Source organism: Hyperoodon ampullatus (genome assembly GCF_949752795.1).
Source record: "Hyperoodon ampullatus genome assembly, chromosome: 2".
In the NCBI taxonomy this organism is placed as follows: Eukaryota; Metazoa; Chordata; class Mammalia; order Artiodactyla; family Ziphiidae; genus Hyperoodon; species Hyperoodon ampullatus.
The window spans coordinates 142,321,597-142,333,384 of record NC_136915.1 but is presented as its reverse complement, the minus strand read 5'-3'; the positions used below and the strand labels follow the sequence as shown (position 1 = coordinate 142,333,384).

At 44.0% G+C, this 11,788-nt stretch overlaps 1 protein-coding gene across 1 annotated transcript in view; it reads right to left on the bottom strand.

The window, feature by feature from the left end:
* Positions 1 to 10,930: 10,930 nt before the first annotated feature.
* INTS7 (integrator complex subunit 7) overlaps positions 10,931 to 11,788 on the bottom strand; it is a gene marked incomplete at its 5' end in the record, with an annotated part of 88,769 nt that continues 87,911 nt past the window's right edge. Inside the window, one exon of the mRNA XM_079697432.1 lies at positions 10,931 to 11,312. Within this exon, the coding sequence (XP_079553558.1) occupies positions 11,025 to 11,312 (288 nt within the window). The 3' untranslated portion in view covers positions 10,931 to 11,024. The remainder of the gene's footprint in view (positions 11,313 to 11,788) is intronic.

The window sequence follows — 11,788 nt, the reverse complement described above, 5'->3', positions numbered from 1 at the left end:
AGTGGCCATGAAATTCCATTATCTAGAGACCTGTCTTCATCCTACAGAGAATGAAAAGTTAACTGAGATTTGCTAAGGCCAATTCTTTGCTTCTTTTATGCAGAAGGGATGCGGAAGTAATGGCCACTTCGCCCCAGAACCCAGCAAATGGGCTGCGCTCACTCCAGCAGGGAAATTTCACCGAAGTGAGAACACCTGAGGGACAACACCGGCCCACCCACCACGACCAAATAAACTCTCCAGCCATAGGCTAGCTTGGGCTCCCCTCTCTCAGGGGTTGTTGATTACTCAGGTTTTACAATCCTCAAGCCCTGTGCCAAGCAGCTTTTGTGGTTTAGATCAATGTGCTTCTGGGAATAAATGCCCTTATTATTCCTAGTTCACACTATTTGCCTTGCTCTTACACCACTGTGACATAATACCCTTTGTGCAGCTGTACAATAACAGTCCTTTCAGGATCCTCTAAGAGCTTTCTAATTAGGACCACAACCACACGACAGACAGAGAAACTGAAGACCAGAGACAGGGATGACAAAGCTTCGCCTTGGTCACAAAGGAGTCCAGCCCAGTTCTGACTCCTACTCAGAGGCTGTAGGGTCAGGGCTAGGCCACTAGTTTAGGAAGGGCACCTCTGCAACATTGGCTGCAGAATTATTAGGCTGCCTGAGTGCTGGGTCCTTTGTAGTAGGGTCACCTAAGCAGTTAGGTTACTGAGTTGAGGACCAGAAATATCCAGCATTAGTTATGCAATAGCTCTTGAGTTTACAGTTAGTTCTCAGTGGCTAGGCTCCTAGGACCAGTAACTCTATTAAGGCTAGGTCATTAGAAACTGAATTCTGCATTAAGTAACTCAACTCAAATGACTGCCTACTATGTGCCAGGCACCATGCTGGACAGCAGGCATACAAAGATGAACTCCCAATCCTCCCGTTGGATGTTCACAGTTTTAGATAGAAGGCGAAATAGCTATGTAAGCAGGGAGATACACATAAGCAGAGAGTAGACCTGAAGGCTAGGGTAGCATCCAACTCTGTGGGGCTTTCAGGGAAAGCTTCTTGGAGAGGACTTTCAACCCGGGTAAATCTACAGAGATGGACTGAGCTTGCTAAGCAGAACCATGGGGGAGAAGAAGCATCGCACACTGAATGCCAAGTGCCACAAGGGTCCAGAGGTGTGAGATGCACTGGGCTTCAGGAAACAATGAGAATGTCAACACGTCTAAAGCGGCAGCCATGGTTATCTCACTGTTCTCTCTTGTTTTTATAGCCAAAACGCTATCCCTTTTTACTCTCAATATCTTATTTTGGATGTTAAAAAGACTGAACACTGGGTAGTTTTGTCTTTGCGTATTGCTTTAACCCTCCACTTCTCCTTAGGGCATTGCGGATGTCTCTGACTAGGGAAAGATCACATACTGGGGAATGTCCAAAAGAAAAGCAGAAAGATGAATATTTCACTGCATTATAAGGACGTAAAGGCAGCTCAGGGAACCTTGGACAGGAACTCAGCTGGGCTGTCCTTTTTTATTGTTTGTACGTGTAGCAAAAAACATGGTCTTGGATGACTCCCAAGGTTACCTGTCACAGGTCCAGCCATCCAAAGGGAGTCTGTGGTCCAAAGCTCGTGGGGTAGAAGTATAAAGGAAAGCAGATGGGGTGTGGGAGGTGAGGGGAAAACATGAGCTGGCCGGCAATCTAATAGGTGACCCACAGAGGAGTGAAAGCATCAGCGTGGAGCTCTACGAGTCTGATTTGCGCCTGGCTCTGGAGTCAGGCTGGATTGGAGTGGTGAGAATCCAAGGCCACCTCTGCCTTCCTCTCCTTGTCTTTGTCTTCCTTGGCATCTTAACGTTGCCCACTCCACCTCCCACAGGGTCTTTCAGGCAGCTCTTTATACATGCGCTCAGTCTATGAGAAGGACAATGGAGTGGACTGCTCAAGTCTCACCTCAGTGTGACTGACACCTCAGCACCTTGGCACTGTGGACAAACATGGATCAAGCTGACACACATGACAACCACCAACCAAAGCTTCCAGAGAGCAGGGACTCTACCTGCTGCAGTGCTTTGCATATAACAGGTGCTCAATCAGTCCTTGAAAAAGAAAGGCAGGGAGAGAGAAAGGGAAGGAGGGAGGAAGGTGCCCCAGAAAAAAGCTGGCTGGCAACAGTGAAACCCAAATCACCCAAAGCAACAACATATTCCAAATTCTAATCAAGAGAAGGCTGGTGCTGGAGGAAAGTGAAGGTGACTCTAAAGAAAAAGACAGATGATGGGAATTCCCTGACAGTCCAGTGGTTAGGATTCTGGGCTTTCACTGCCAGGGTCCTGGGTTCAATCCCTGGGAAACTAAGATCCTATAAGCTGCGTGGCTGGAAAAAACATAACAAAACAAAAACCGGATGAACAGGCCTTTTTTTTTTTTTTTTACTTTCTTGCAAGTCTAGGCTCTGGTTCCCTCCCTACTGCCTCAGACCTCAGATCAGAATCTGAGCTGCACTTCAGGCCCCCCACAATGGCAGTGGTGTGTGCTCCTGCCTTGACACTGCTTGCAGCTCAGAAATAGTAGAAAGCCTTCCCTATATCTCTTGCCTACGAGGTGAACACTGAGTCAGTAGGCAGACCAGTTGGGACTGCTCCATGCAGGGATGTGAACCAGGGCTGGGGGCTGGAGAACAGTCACGAGGGGTGGGACGGCGGAGGGAGCCATTTTTCTCATCAGCAGGACATGGTCACATTAGCCACTACATGTCCACCTTAATGCCGACTCCGAGGGCCAGGCAGGCTAACTGCTCCACACAAGACTGAACATGATACAGGTCATGGAGGAACCCTGGGCTTGGCTGGAGAATCAGAACATGGAGGGATGGACAAGGGTTTCAGTGATGGAAAAGAGCTTTCAGGTGGTGGGAAAATATGAACAAAGTCATAATGTTGAGAGTGTGCAAACCAAGCTCGCGGGATGCCCAAGAAGCTAGTTTTATTACAGGCTGGGATATACACAGAGATGGGGTGAGAGGTGAGGCCTGGCTGCCACGCTGGAGTCTCATTGTGGAGGGTTTTAAATGATATACTGAAGAATTCAGGCTGTATAGGGAACCCAATGGGAATAAAGATTTTGGACCAGATGAGTGAACTGGGAAGCAGTGGGAATAAGGATTACTCAGAGGAGGCAGACACTAGCAGCAGGAAAAACAGGAAGTGAAAGTGATATTCCAGGAAGATATAATGAGGTTGTGAACTAGGGTGATGGTAGTGCCAACAGGAGGGAGGCAGCACCGTGAAGGACAGTCCCCCGTCCTCCAAAGTAGGCCAGCTCTTCTCCCTGCCTAGACACATATCTCACATACACACACACACACAGACACACTTAGGAGGCGAGAGAAAACATAACCTCTTCACCACCCCCCTCCTCTCAGCTGTCAATTTTTGTCCCTTTAAGTCCTCAAACCTGGGACATCATCTTTAAGGCAGAGATGATCTGAAACATCACTGTTTTATGAAGCTGACGTTTCTTTCCCCAGTGTTCTCTGGGCCACCAGGCCACGCTGGCCACTCCACCACTGACATGGAAGGCAACAAACGTTTGCTGGGCCCGCCAGTAGTCGGCTTTGTGCATGTATTATTACCTTTAATCTTCACAACTCTTCAACAGGCAGGTATTAGCCCCATTTCACAGACGAAGAAGCCAAGGCTCGCAGAGATGTTATGAGAGTAAACAGAGACTCAGAGAACAGCCGGGGGGCTGACGTGGGGTGTGGGACAGTGGACAGAGGTGTTTGTTCCCATTAACAGGACATGGTAATTTTAGCCACCATTTGTCCACATTCATGCCAACTCCAAGGGTCAGGCAGCAGAACATACACGAGACTGGATTTGATACTGGTCACAGAGGGAGACGGAGCACCATGTCTGGTTGAAGGAATCAGGGCCAGGGTTTCTGCTGGGTCTGGAGAGGCAGATGGGTTTTTCAATGTGGTGTAGCTGGGGTCAGGGGAGACTGCATTCTGTTTAAAGCTATTTCCCTATGACCAAGGCTTTGGGGAGCTTTCTATCCCCTCAAACACAGAATTGAAGCAGGAGGTTAAGATTGCCGTGAGGGGTTTAGCTGGGATGTAAGGAAAGGTTTAGTGAACTGGGAAGATGGTTAGATACCAAAGGAGCAGACTCTCAGGCTGAGAGAGCTTTTCCAAAGCCCACACAGGAAACAGCAGCAACTCTGATCTGGATGGTCCTGTCTAAACACATTCCTCTCCACTTTCACTGGAGAAAATGATCAACTACCAAGGAAGCTAAGGCCCCCCTGGCATAATCAAGGCCAGGGTGGGTTTCCCACAGCCTGTGCGAAAACAAGCAGTGGCATGGCCGTGAACCCAGGGAACTTGTCTATGATTGTATTCCCAGTTCCTGGTACCCTGTATGTGTTCAATCAACATTTGGTGAAGAATAAAAGATCACCTGTTTCCAAAATTGTTTGTGTCCTAGTTGGCTGTGCCTTTTGCACAGATCTGATAAATCTGAGCTCACAAACGCCTGCTCAGACAAATGGACAAATGCTGACTGAGCTACAGTGCCCTGTGATGTCAGCTGAGTTACCTTGGTGCTTAGGATGAAGGAAAAGTGCTTTCCATCAGCTAACCTGGTCAGCATGCAGCAGAGAGAGGCAGTGCTTGGGGCAGACGCGTGGGCCCCCTCCTGCACCAAGGGCCCTCAAGGAGATTCCAGACGTGCTCACTCCCGAGAGAGACAACTCCAGGCCGGGCTAATACTCTCCTGAGCACCCCGGGGGACACTGTAACCACTAAGTAGGATAGATATGATTTTGCTTAAGTGATTCTGTGATTACAGTCATTTCTCCCTAATGCCCTGATACCTTGAAACGTGACATTGAGGGGTTCGTGTCCTCCAACGGCCTGGCCAGAAGCAGTAGTTTCTGCAACAGGAGACAATATTTAATTCTGAGTGTAAGCTCCTATCTCCTCAAGGCTAAAGACTGACTTCACACTTTAGGAGTGTATCTTTTTTTCCAAATGCTCTTTTGTTCCTCTCTGGCTTCCAAGTAGTAGGTACCCAACTGTCTCTGCTTATGTCAAAAAGAGGCTCTCTGAGGAGGAAAGGACACTGCATTCGAAGTGCTGGAAAAGGAGAAAATGCCACATGACGGCCAGTTTTCTAATTACCTAAGAGCCTGTCCTGTTACATATAAGCGGGGTGCTACTAGAATTTCAGAAATGGCATCTTTTGTGCTCTGTCAACAGCTTTTATAAAGCCCTCTCCACATTCTCTAAAAATAGGTCTTTTCTGTCAAATGAGACTGCAAGTTGCTTGAGGGGTCTCCCTGTCAGTTTCCTTTTGCATTTCTCACCCCAGTTCAGGGCCCGGCATTGTCAGAAAAGCCCCTCTCTCCAACTTGCACTTCTACAGTAGGCTTTTCATCTGCTTCTGCTGTCAAGTGGGAGAAGGGGCTGGGGGGATTTCAGAACTAACCCGCCTAATCACAGGACCGGCTGCCTTTGCTGGCAGTGGGGGTGGGAGGGGAAAGCAAGGATGGGGGACACAAGTGTTAACAAGTCACCATCACTTTGCTCATCTCCTAAGTGTGAAATGACACATAAACAGAAAGCATCTTTAGCCTCACTGCTTCCAATGGGGGAGCTGGGGGTGGGAGTGGTAGAAATTGAGGCAGCCCAGCCTACTTTCATCTTCCATGATTTTAGGAAACAGGAAAAGCAAACATTGGTATCTTCTCATAATTCCTCAGTCTAACTCAGTTCTATTTTACTTGTCACAGTCTTCTATTTTAAATCTTTCTTTAAAATACATATAAGCCACAAATAAGCTTCATCAAAATCCACAAACGAAATCTCCCGAGAAAACCAAAAGGTAGAGAGTATTTCTTCTCTGCTTACAATCTGAATTTTGAGGGTACTGGGTAGATGTTCATCTTCCTGATTGTTCTGATTCATTTGGTATTATCTCACATTTATAATTTTATTAAGAGAAAATTATCTGGAAACAGCAATAAAAACATTTTTAGTCTCAGCTTGCCAGCTAAGTATCACTAGACAAAAGCTAGACCCATAGTCATGATCTATGAAGAAGACAATCCCCAAACTCATTTCATCAAGTCTCAATCTTTAACTAGACCTAAATAATAAGCAAAGAACACAATTACTGCACAACAAACTGGACTGTGCAGGAGAGGACTGCTCTGGGAGAGATTGGCAAGTAAGCAGGAGGATAAGGGAAAAGATACAGACTGAAAAAAATGTTTTGTAACTGTAGTAGATTTGAAATAAGTAAATTTACATTTAGCATTCTTCATTATACTGTGAAAATCAATGACTCCAGATCTTGGTATGTCATTTAAGAAAAAAAAACAGGACTTATACTCTGTTTAAATCTGTTACAATTAAACATCAAATTGCTCATAGAATGAGTAGACTGGGAGATACCACAGGATAGTGGACTAATGCCAGTTAAGCCAATAAAATACACAGCCCATGGAAAGGTCTTTGTGTTCTTGGGCATGAAATGGAAAGGAAGACCACAACCTCCTGGAGTGCTGTTGGCAGGAAATCTAAGCCAATTCACCAGACTTTTGGACTTCTCAGTACTCTCATCATACTTTTTTTTTTTTTTTTTTTTTGCGGTACACGGGCCTCTCACTGTTGTGGCCTCTCCCGTTGTGGAGCACAGGCTCTGGACACGCAGGCTCAGCGGCCATGGCTCACGGGCCCAGCCGCTCCGTGGCATGTGGGATCTTCCCGGACCGGAGCACGAACCCGCGTCCCCTGCATCGGCAGGCGGACTCTCAACCACTGTGCCACCAGGGAAGCCCCCATCATACTTTTAATGTTGGTGACTGATAAAACCTAAATCCAAGGGCACATTATAGAGAGAACAGGGCTAGGTGGCTGAGCAACACATTATTGTATTATCTGAAGCAAAGCAAACACACGAACCCCCGATGCCTTCCTTGTCATCCACACTCTTCCATGTGAAAGCTTTGGTGCATCAAATAATTCCAATGTAGACACCTTATCTAGAAACCTACTTAAGGACTATCTAGGTCCTAAGGTAGGAGTGAATCTCGTTTCTTCACTTATTACTCTTGCACTGTCCAGTTCTACAGGCAGTAGCCACATGAGGCTATTTAAGTTTAACTGAATTAAAAGTAATAAACGATTCAGTTACTCTAGGCTTACTTTAGATACTCAACAGCTCTATGTGGCTAGTGGCTATATTGGATAGTACAGACTTAGAACATTTCCATCATCTCAGAAAGTTCTGTAGACAGCTCTGCATATACTCTGTATACCAGATGGCAGGGTCATCTTATTCTCAGTATACTGCTGGCATATACAGGCACAAAAAGATCAAGTGACCTATCCAAGGATCCATGGCAAGTGAGTCTTATAAATAGAACTTAAACTGACATCTCTGGGACCCTAGACTGAAGATCTTGTTTGGCTGGTTTGTTCTTCTCTGAACCATATTTCAATGTGAAAAGAGACTGACAGCCTTCAGTTGCAAATTACCTGCTACCTTGGTGGGTCTGAGCCGGAAAGCCACATCACAAGATCTCTTAGTTTAAGTTGGACTACAATAGTACTTTAGTTTCTAAATAGTCAATATACTATGGCCATCACCACTGAAGGCAATCAGTACTTTTGGAAAGTATTTCCATAATTTTCTTTGTACATTTTTCTTTAAATATTTTAATTAAATAGGATTTCAGCACTGCAGTAGACAGAAATTCCATTTTGTTTAGGTCAACATTAAGCTATTTTGTTCTTAATCAATGTACCCAAAATGAATACGAGGGAAGACAGCTTAAATGTGTGTTGACTAGCAGAGAAAAGGTAACTTTTATTTTGAATAAATAAAATGCTAAGGTTAAGAACTGATCTATGGACTTCCCTGGTCATGCAATGGTTAAGAATCCACCTGCCAATGCAGGGGACATGGGTTTGATCCCTGGTCTGGGAAGATCCCAAATGCCGCGGAGCAACTAAGCCCGTGCGCCACAACTACTGAGCCTGTGCTCTAGAGCACGCGAGCTACAACTACTGAGCCCACATGCTGCCACTACTGAAGCCTGCATGCTCTAGGGCCCATGCTCCGCAACAAGAGAAGCCGCCACAATGAGAAGCCCACGCACCACAACGAAGGGTAGCCCCCGCTCGCCGCAACTAGAGAAAGCCTGCGCACAGCAACAAAGACCCAACACAGCCAAAACAAACAAACAAACAAACAAAAACTTATTAAAAAAAAGAATCGATCTAACACTGTGAAAAATAATACTAGGGAGGATAATAATAGCGGTAATAATAACAGCAAACACTCATGTATATCTGCTTACTAGTGCGAGGCACATTCTAAGTGCTTTATATATATTAATTCTGTATTAACTTGCTTAATCCTCACACCTAACCCATGAAGCACTATTATGCTTCCTGATTTGGAGAATAAGGAAACTGAGGTATAGAGAGATTAAGTAGCTCATCCAAGGCCACAAAGTTAGGTAGAGTTAGGGTTTGGAACTGGACAGAGTGGCTCCAAAACCTCCAAACCTCGGGCTTTTAGCCACCAGGTTATACTGCAAAGTCACTAAACACTGGGAAAAATCAGTGCTGTCTTCTTAAATCAATCGGCCAGTGCCCTTATTACTCATATTTCTAAAATCAGGGAACATGTTCACTTCATAATCAGTATGTTTATCTTTCTTTTCTGCATCTTTCCTTGAGTATTCTTTTCCTTTTCATTCATGAAAGGAAAAATGTTGAGTGTACTGTTGAGTGTACTGTTGAAATTATAAACACAGTTTCCCCCCACCTCAAATAACTGTTTAACAGTTGATGCCAAAAATGCAGTAGATATTATATCAAAAATAAAATCAGTGTCCTAACTCCAGATCTAATGGACATCCTGAAATAAAATAGCCTTTTTTGCTTCAGAGTTACTTTTCACTCCAAACTATTTGGATTTGTTTTTATTTTAATAATTCCTTTCCAATTTGTACCAGGGGCTCTATAGTATACCAAATCAATCAGTTTATAACTACAGCTATCAAAAGTCTATCTTTTAAGAACATAAAATATGGGAAGGTCTCAAAGTGAACTGTGGGAATTGGTGGTTTACAAAATTTGCTTCTTTTCAGACAATTCTGCCTTGAAACAGCACCAGAGACCTAAAATTAACATTGTAAAATTTCATTCTGAAAATAGCCACTTTAAAAGAAAAAAGATTTTTTCAATTTAAGAAAGAACTTTTTTTTTTTGGTCTTTAGTCTTTCAGATAACAAAAGTCTAGACTGGAGTCAAGAGGTCCTATCTAATCCAGTTACTTTACAGACAAAGGAACTTCCGTCTACAGAGATGATGAGACTTGCCCAGGTCACAGGGCTAACTCTTTGGAGCCTGCAGTGGAACCTAGGCTTTCCGGTCAGCTCTTTCCACACGTGGTAGAAGGGCAAGAGGTCCTGCACACGCCCCCCCACTACTCTCTAGCAATTCTTCCTAAGGCTTATGTTCCCAGATGCTGTCACGCCTGTGCACATCATGCACTGCGTACATCTGGGCATCAACCACAGTGGACACTGTAGATTTACACACGTTTTATGACAATGCCCTGGCCACTGGGAGAAGAAATGCTGTGCTGGGACAATAGCTCATGAATCCAAGAGATCTTAGAGGGACACGAGTTGCCTGCCAATCACTTTCACCCCTAGAGGCCACATTACACACACACAAAAATCCCCCAAACTCATTTTTTTCCATTTAAACTCTATCCCTCCTTTGAGCCAATGTCGACTTTAAAGAGAAAAAGGCAAAACGAGCAAAGCAACTGAGAGATTTATTTTAAAAGAAAACTTCCAGGGAATGTGCCCTGCGCTTCACCTTGGGAGCTACTTCCAGCCCAAGTGCCCACATCATCAGTGTCTGCAATCCTGTGATCCCCGATGTCTAGAAATCATGATCCCGAAGCACTGAACGATCCCAGATCAAGAAAGAACAGTGAAATTACATGTAGTATACTGTGTTAAGAAAAGAAAGTGTATTATTATTATTTTTTATAATGGTTTTCAACCAGTATTGACACAGAAAAAAAAGGGGGTTTTCTGGCTAATGAGAAAACTTCTATTCCCTGAGCATCCCAACTAACTGAGGGTGTATTATAAAGAGACTGCTGTTTCTAGACAATCAAGTTTAGCATTACCTAACTTGCCAAGAAGAATCTAAACCAATCAAAGGAAAAGATCTGCCCTCCTAACATTAAATGTGATTTGTTTCATTCTTAGAAACAATAAAAAAAGTCTGTATTACATAAAATCACACATATATTAGAAAAAACAAATTATTAATTTCCAATCTTTCTATGTAATTGTTAGCTGCTCTTTGGGTCAATTAAATACTAAAACAATAAATTAAGATTGCTTTAGCAGAGAACAGTTGAAATAATATGGCAGGATGTTTCCATTCTGCTACACTGCATGCTCTCATAATCCACAACACTGGATGTTTCAGGGGACACTTTCAAGTCCAACTACGGGAGCACTCAGTTTCTACTACCTTGGGTAAACCCGGCACGTACTGGTCAGAACTTCCAAATGTGCAGCTCAGAATTAGAGGTCTATGTCAGGTAGCAAGTGATATATTTTGGTAGGAAAGCAGTCAAATTTACTAATTCAATGATCCCAGTATGTGACTTTTCCTGAAAGAAAAAGAGAAAGCTCAGCAAAAATAAAAGTAATAATAGCAAAACAATGAAAGTGCTAAATAGGAGATGAAGGACTTGGTTTAAGAAGAAATAAGGGGAAAAAATCTTTCTGGTTAGGAACCCAATGATTTCTCCAAGTAAATTTTTAAGAAAAGAAATTTTTTTTCAGAATGTTCTATCACAGAAACCAATGAATAAACGGACTCCATATTCTAACTTTTGTACCTTTATCCATATGAAAAAGCAAACTATTTTCGCTAATTTGCTCAGTCCCTGGAAAGTCTGTAGTGCCTCTGTTGCACGGCTAAAACCGCGTGTAGGCATTTCGCTGCTGCTGCTGTTGTAACGGCTGCTGGACTTGCTGCTGCTGCAGGCGAATCTGCTGCGAATAAGGGTCTTCCAGGGATTTTACAAATATGGTGGTTCTGGGACCAGTCTTCCATACGATGCCGTTGGCATCTTTCACAGAAGACTCCACTGTAATGTTGTGTGTGCCAAGGATAGCAAAGTTCAACAGGAATTGAGTACTGAAGTAATCATTATGAGGCTCAACCCTCTGCTCCATCTCATTGGTCATACTGTCAATGGGTATCTGGAATGAAAAAAATCGTTATATAACAATAGCTAACGTTTACTGAGTGCATGCTGTGAGCCAGGACCTGTTTTAAGTGCTATTTAAATCCTTGCAAACAACCAAAAGGTTGTTTACTAATATTATCCTTGCTTCATGAATGAGGAAGCTGAGGTGGGGAGGTTAAGTAACTTCTCCAAGGTCATACAGCTAATGAGTGGTGACCCTGGCATCTGAACCAGGCAGGCTAACTCCAGAGCCTGCACTCTTAATATCAGGTGACACTGCCTCCTCACTAGAAGGAGCTTGAGTAGAAGGAGCTTTCTCAATCCCTTCCGATGCTGGCCTTTCTGCCTGGTGAAGCAGTTCAGAACATGCCACCCCAAATACGCTGCTGTGGCATAGCAATTATTTTGAGCTAAGGGCACTTGAAAAACAACAGATACAGAAAGGGCTCTCTGACCTGCCCCTTTTTACCTAAAACATAAATCAAATTT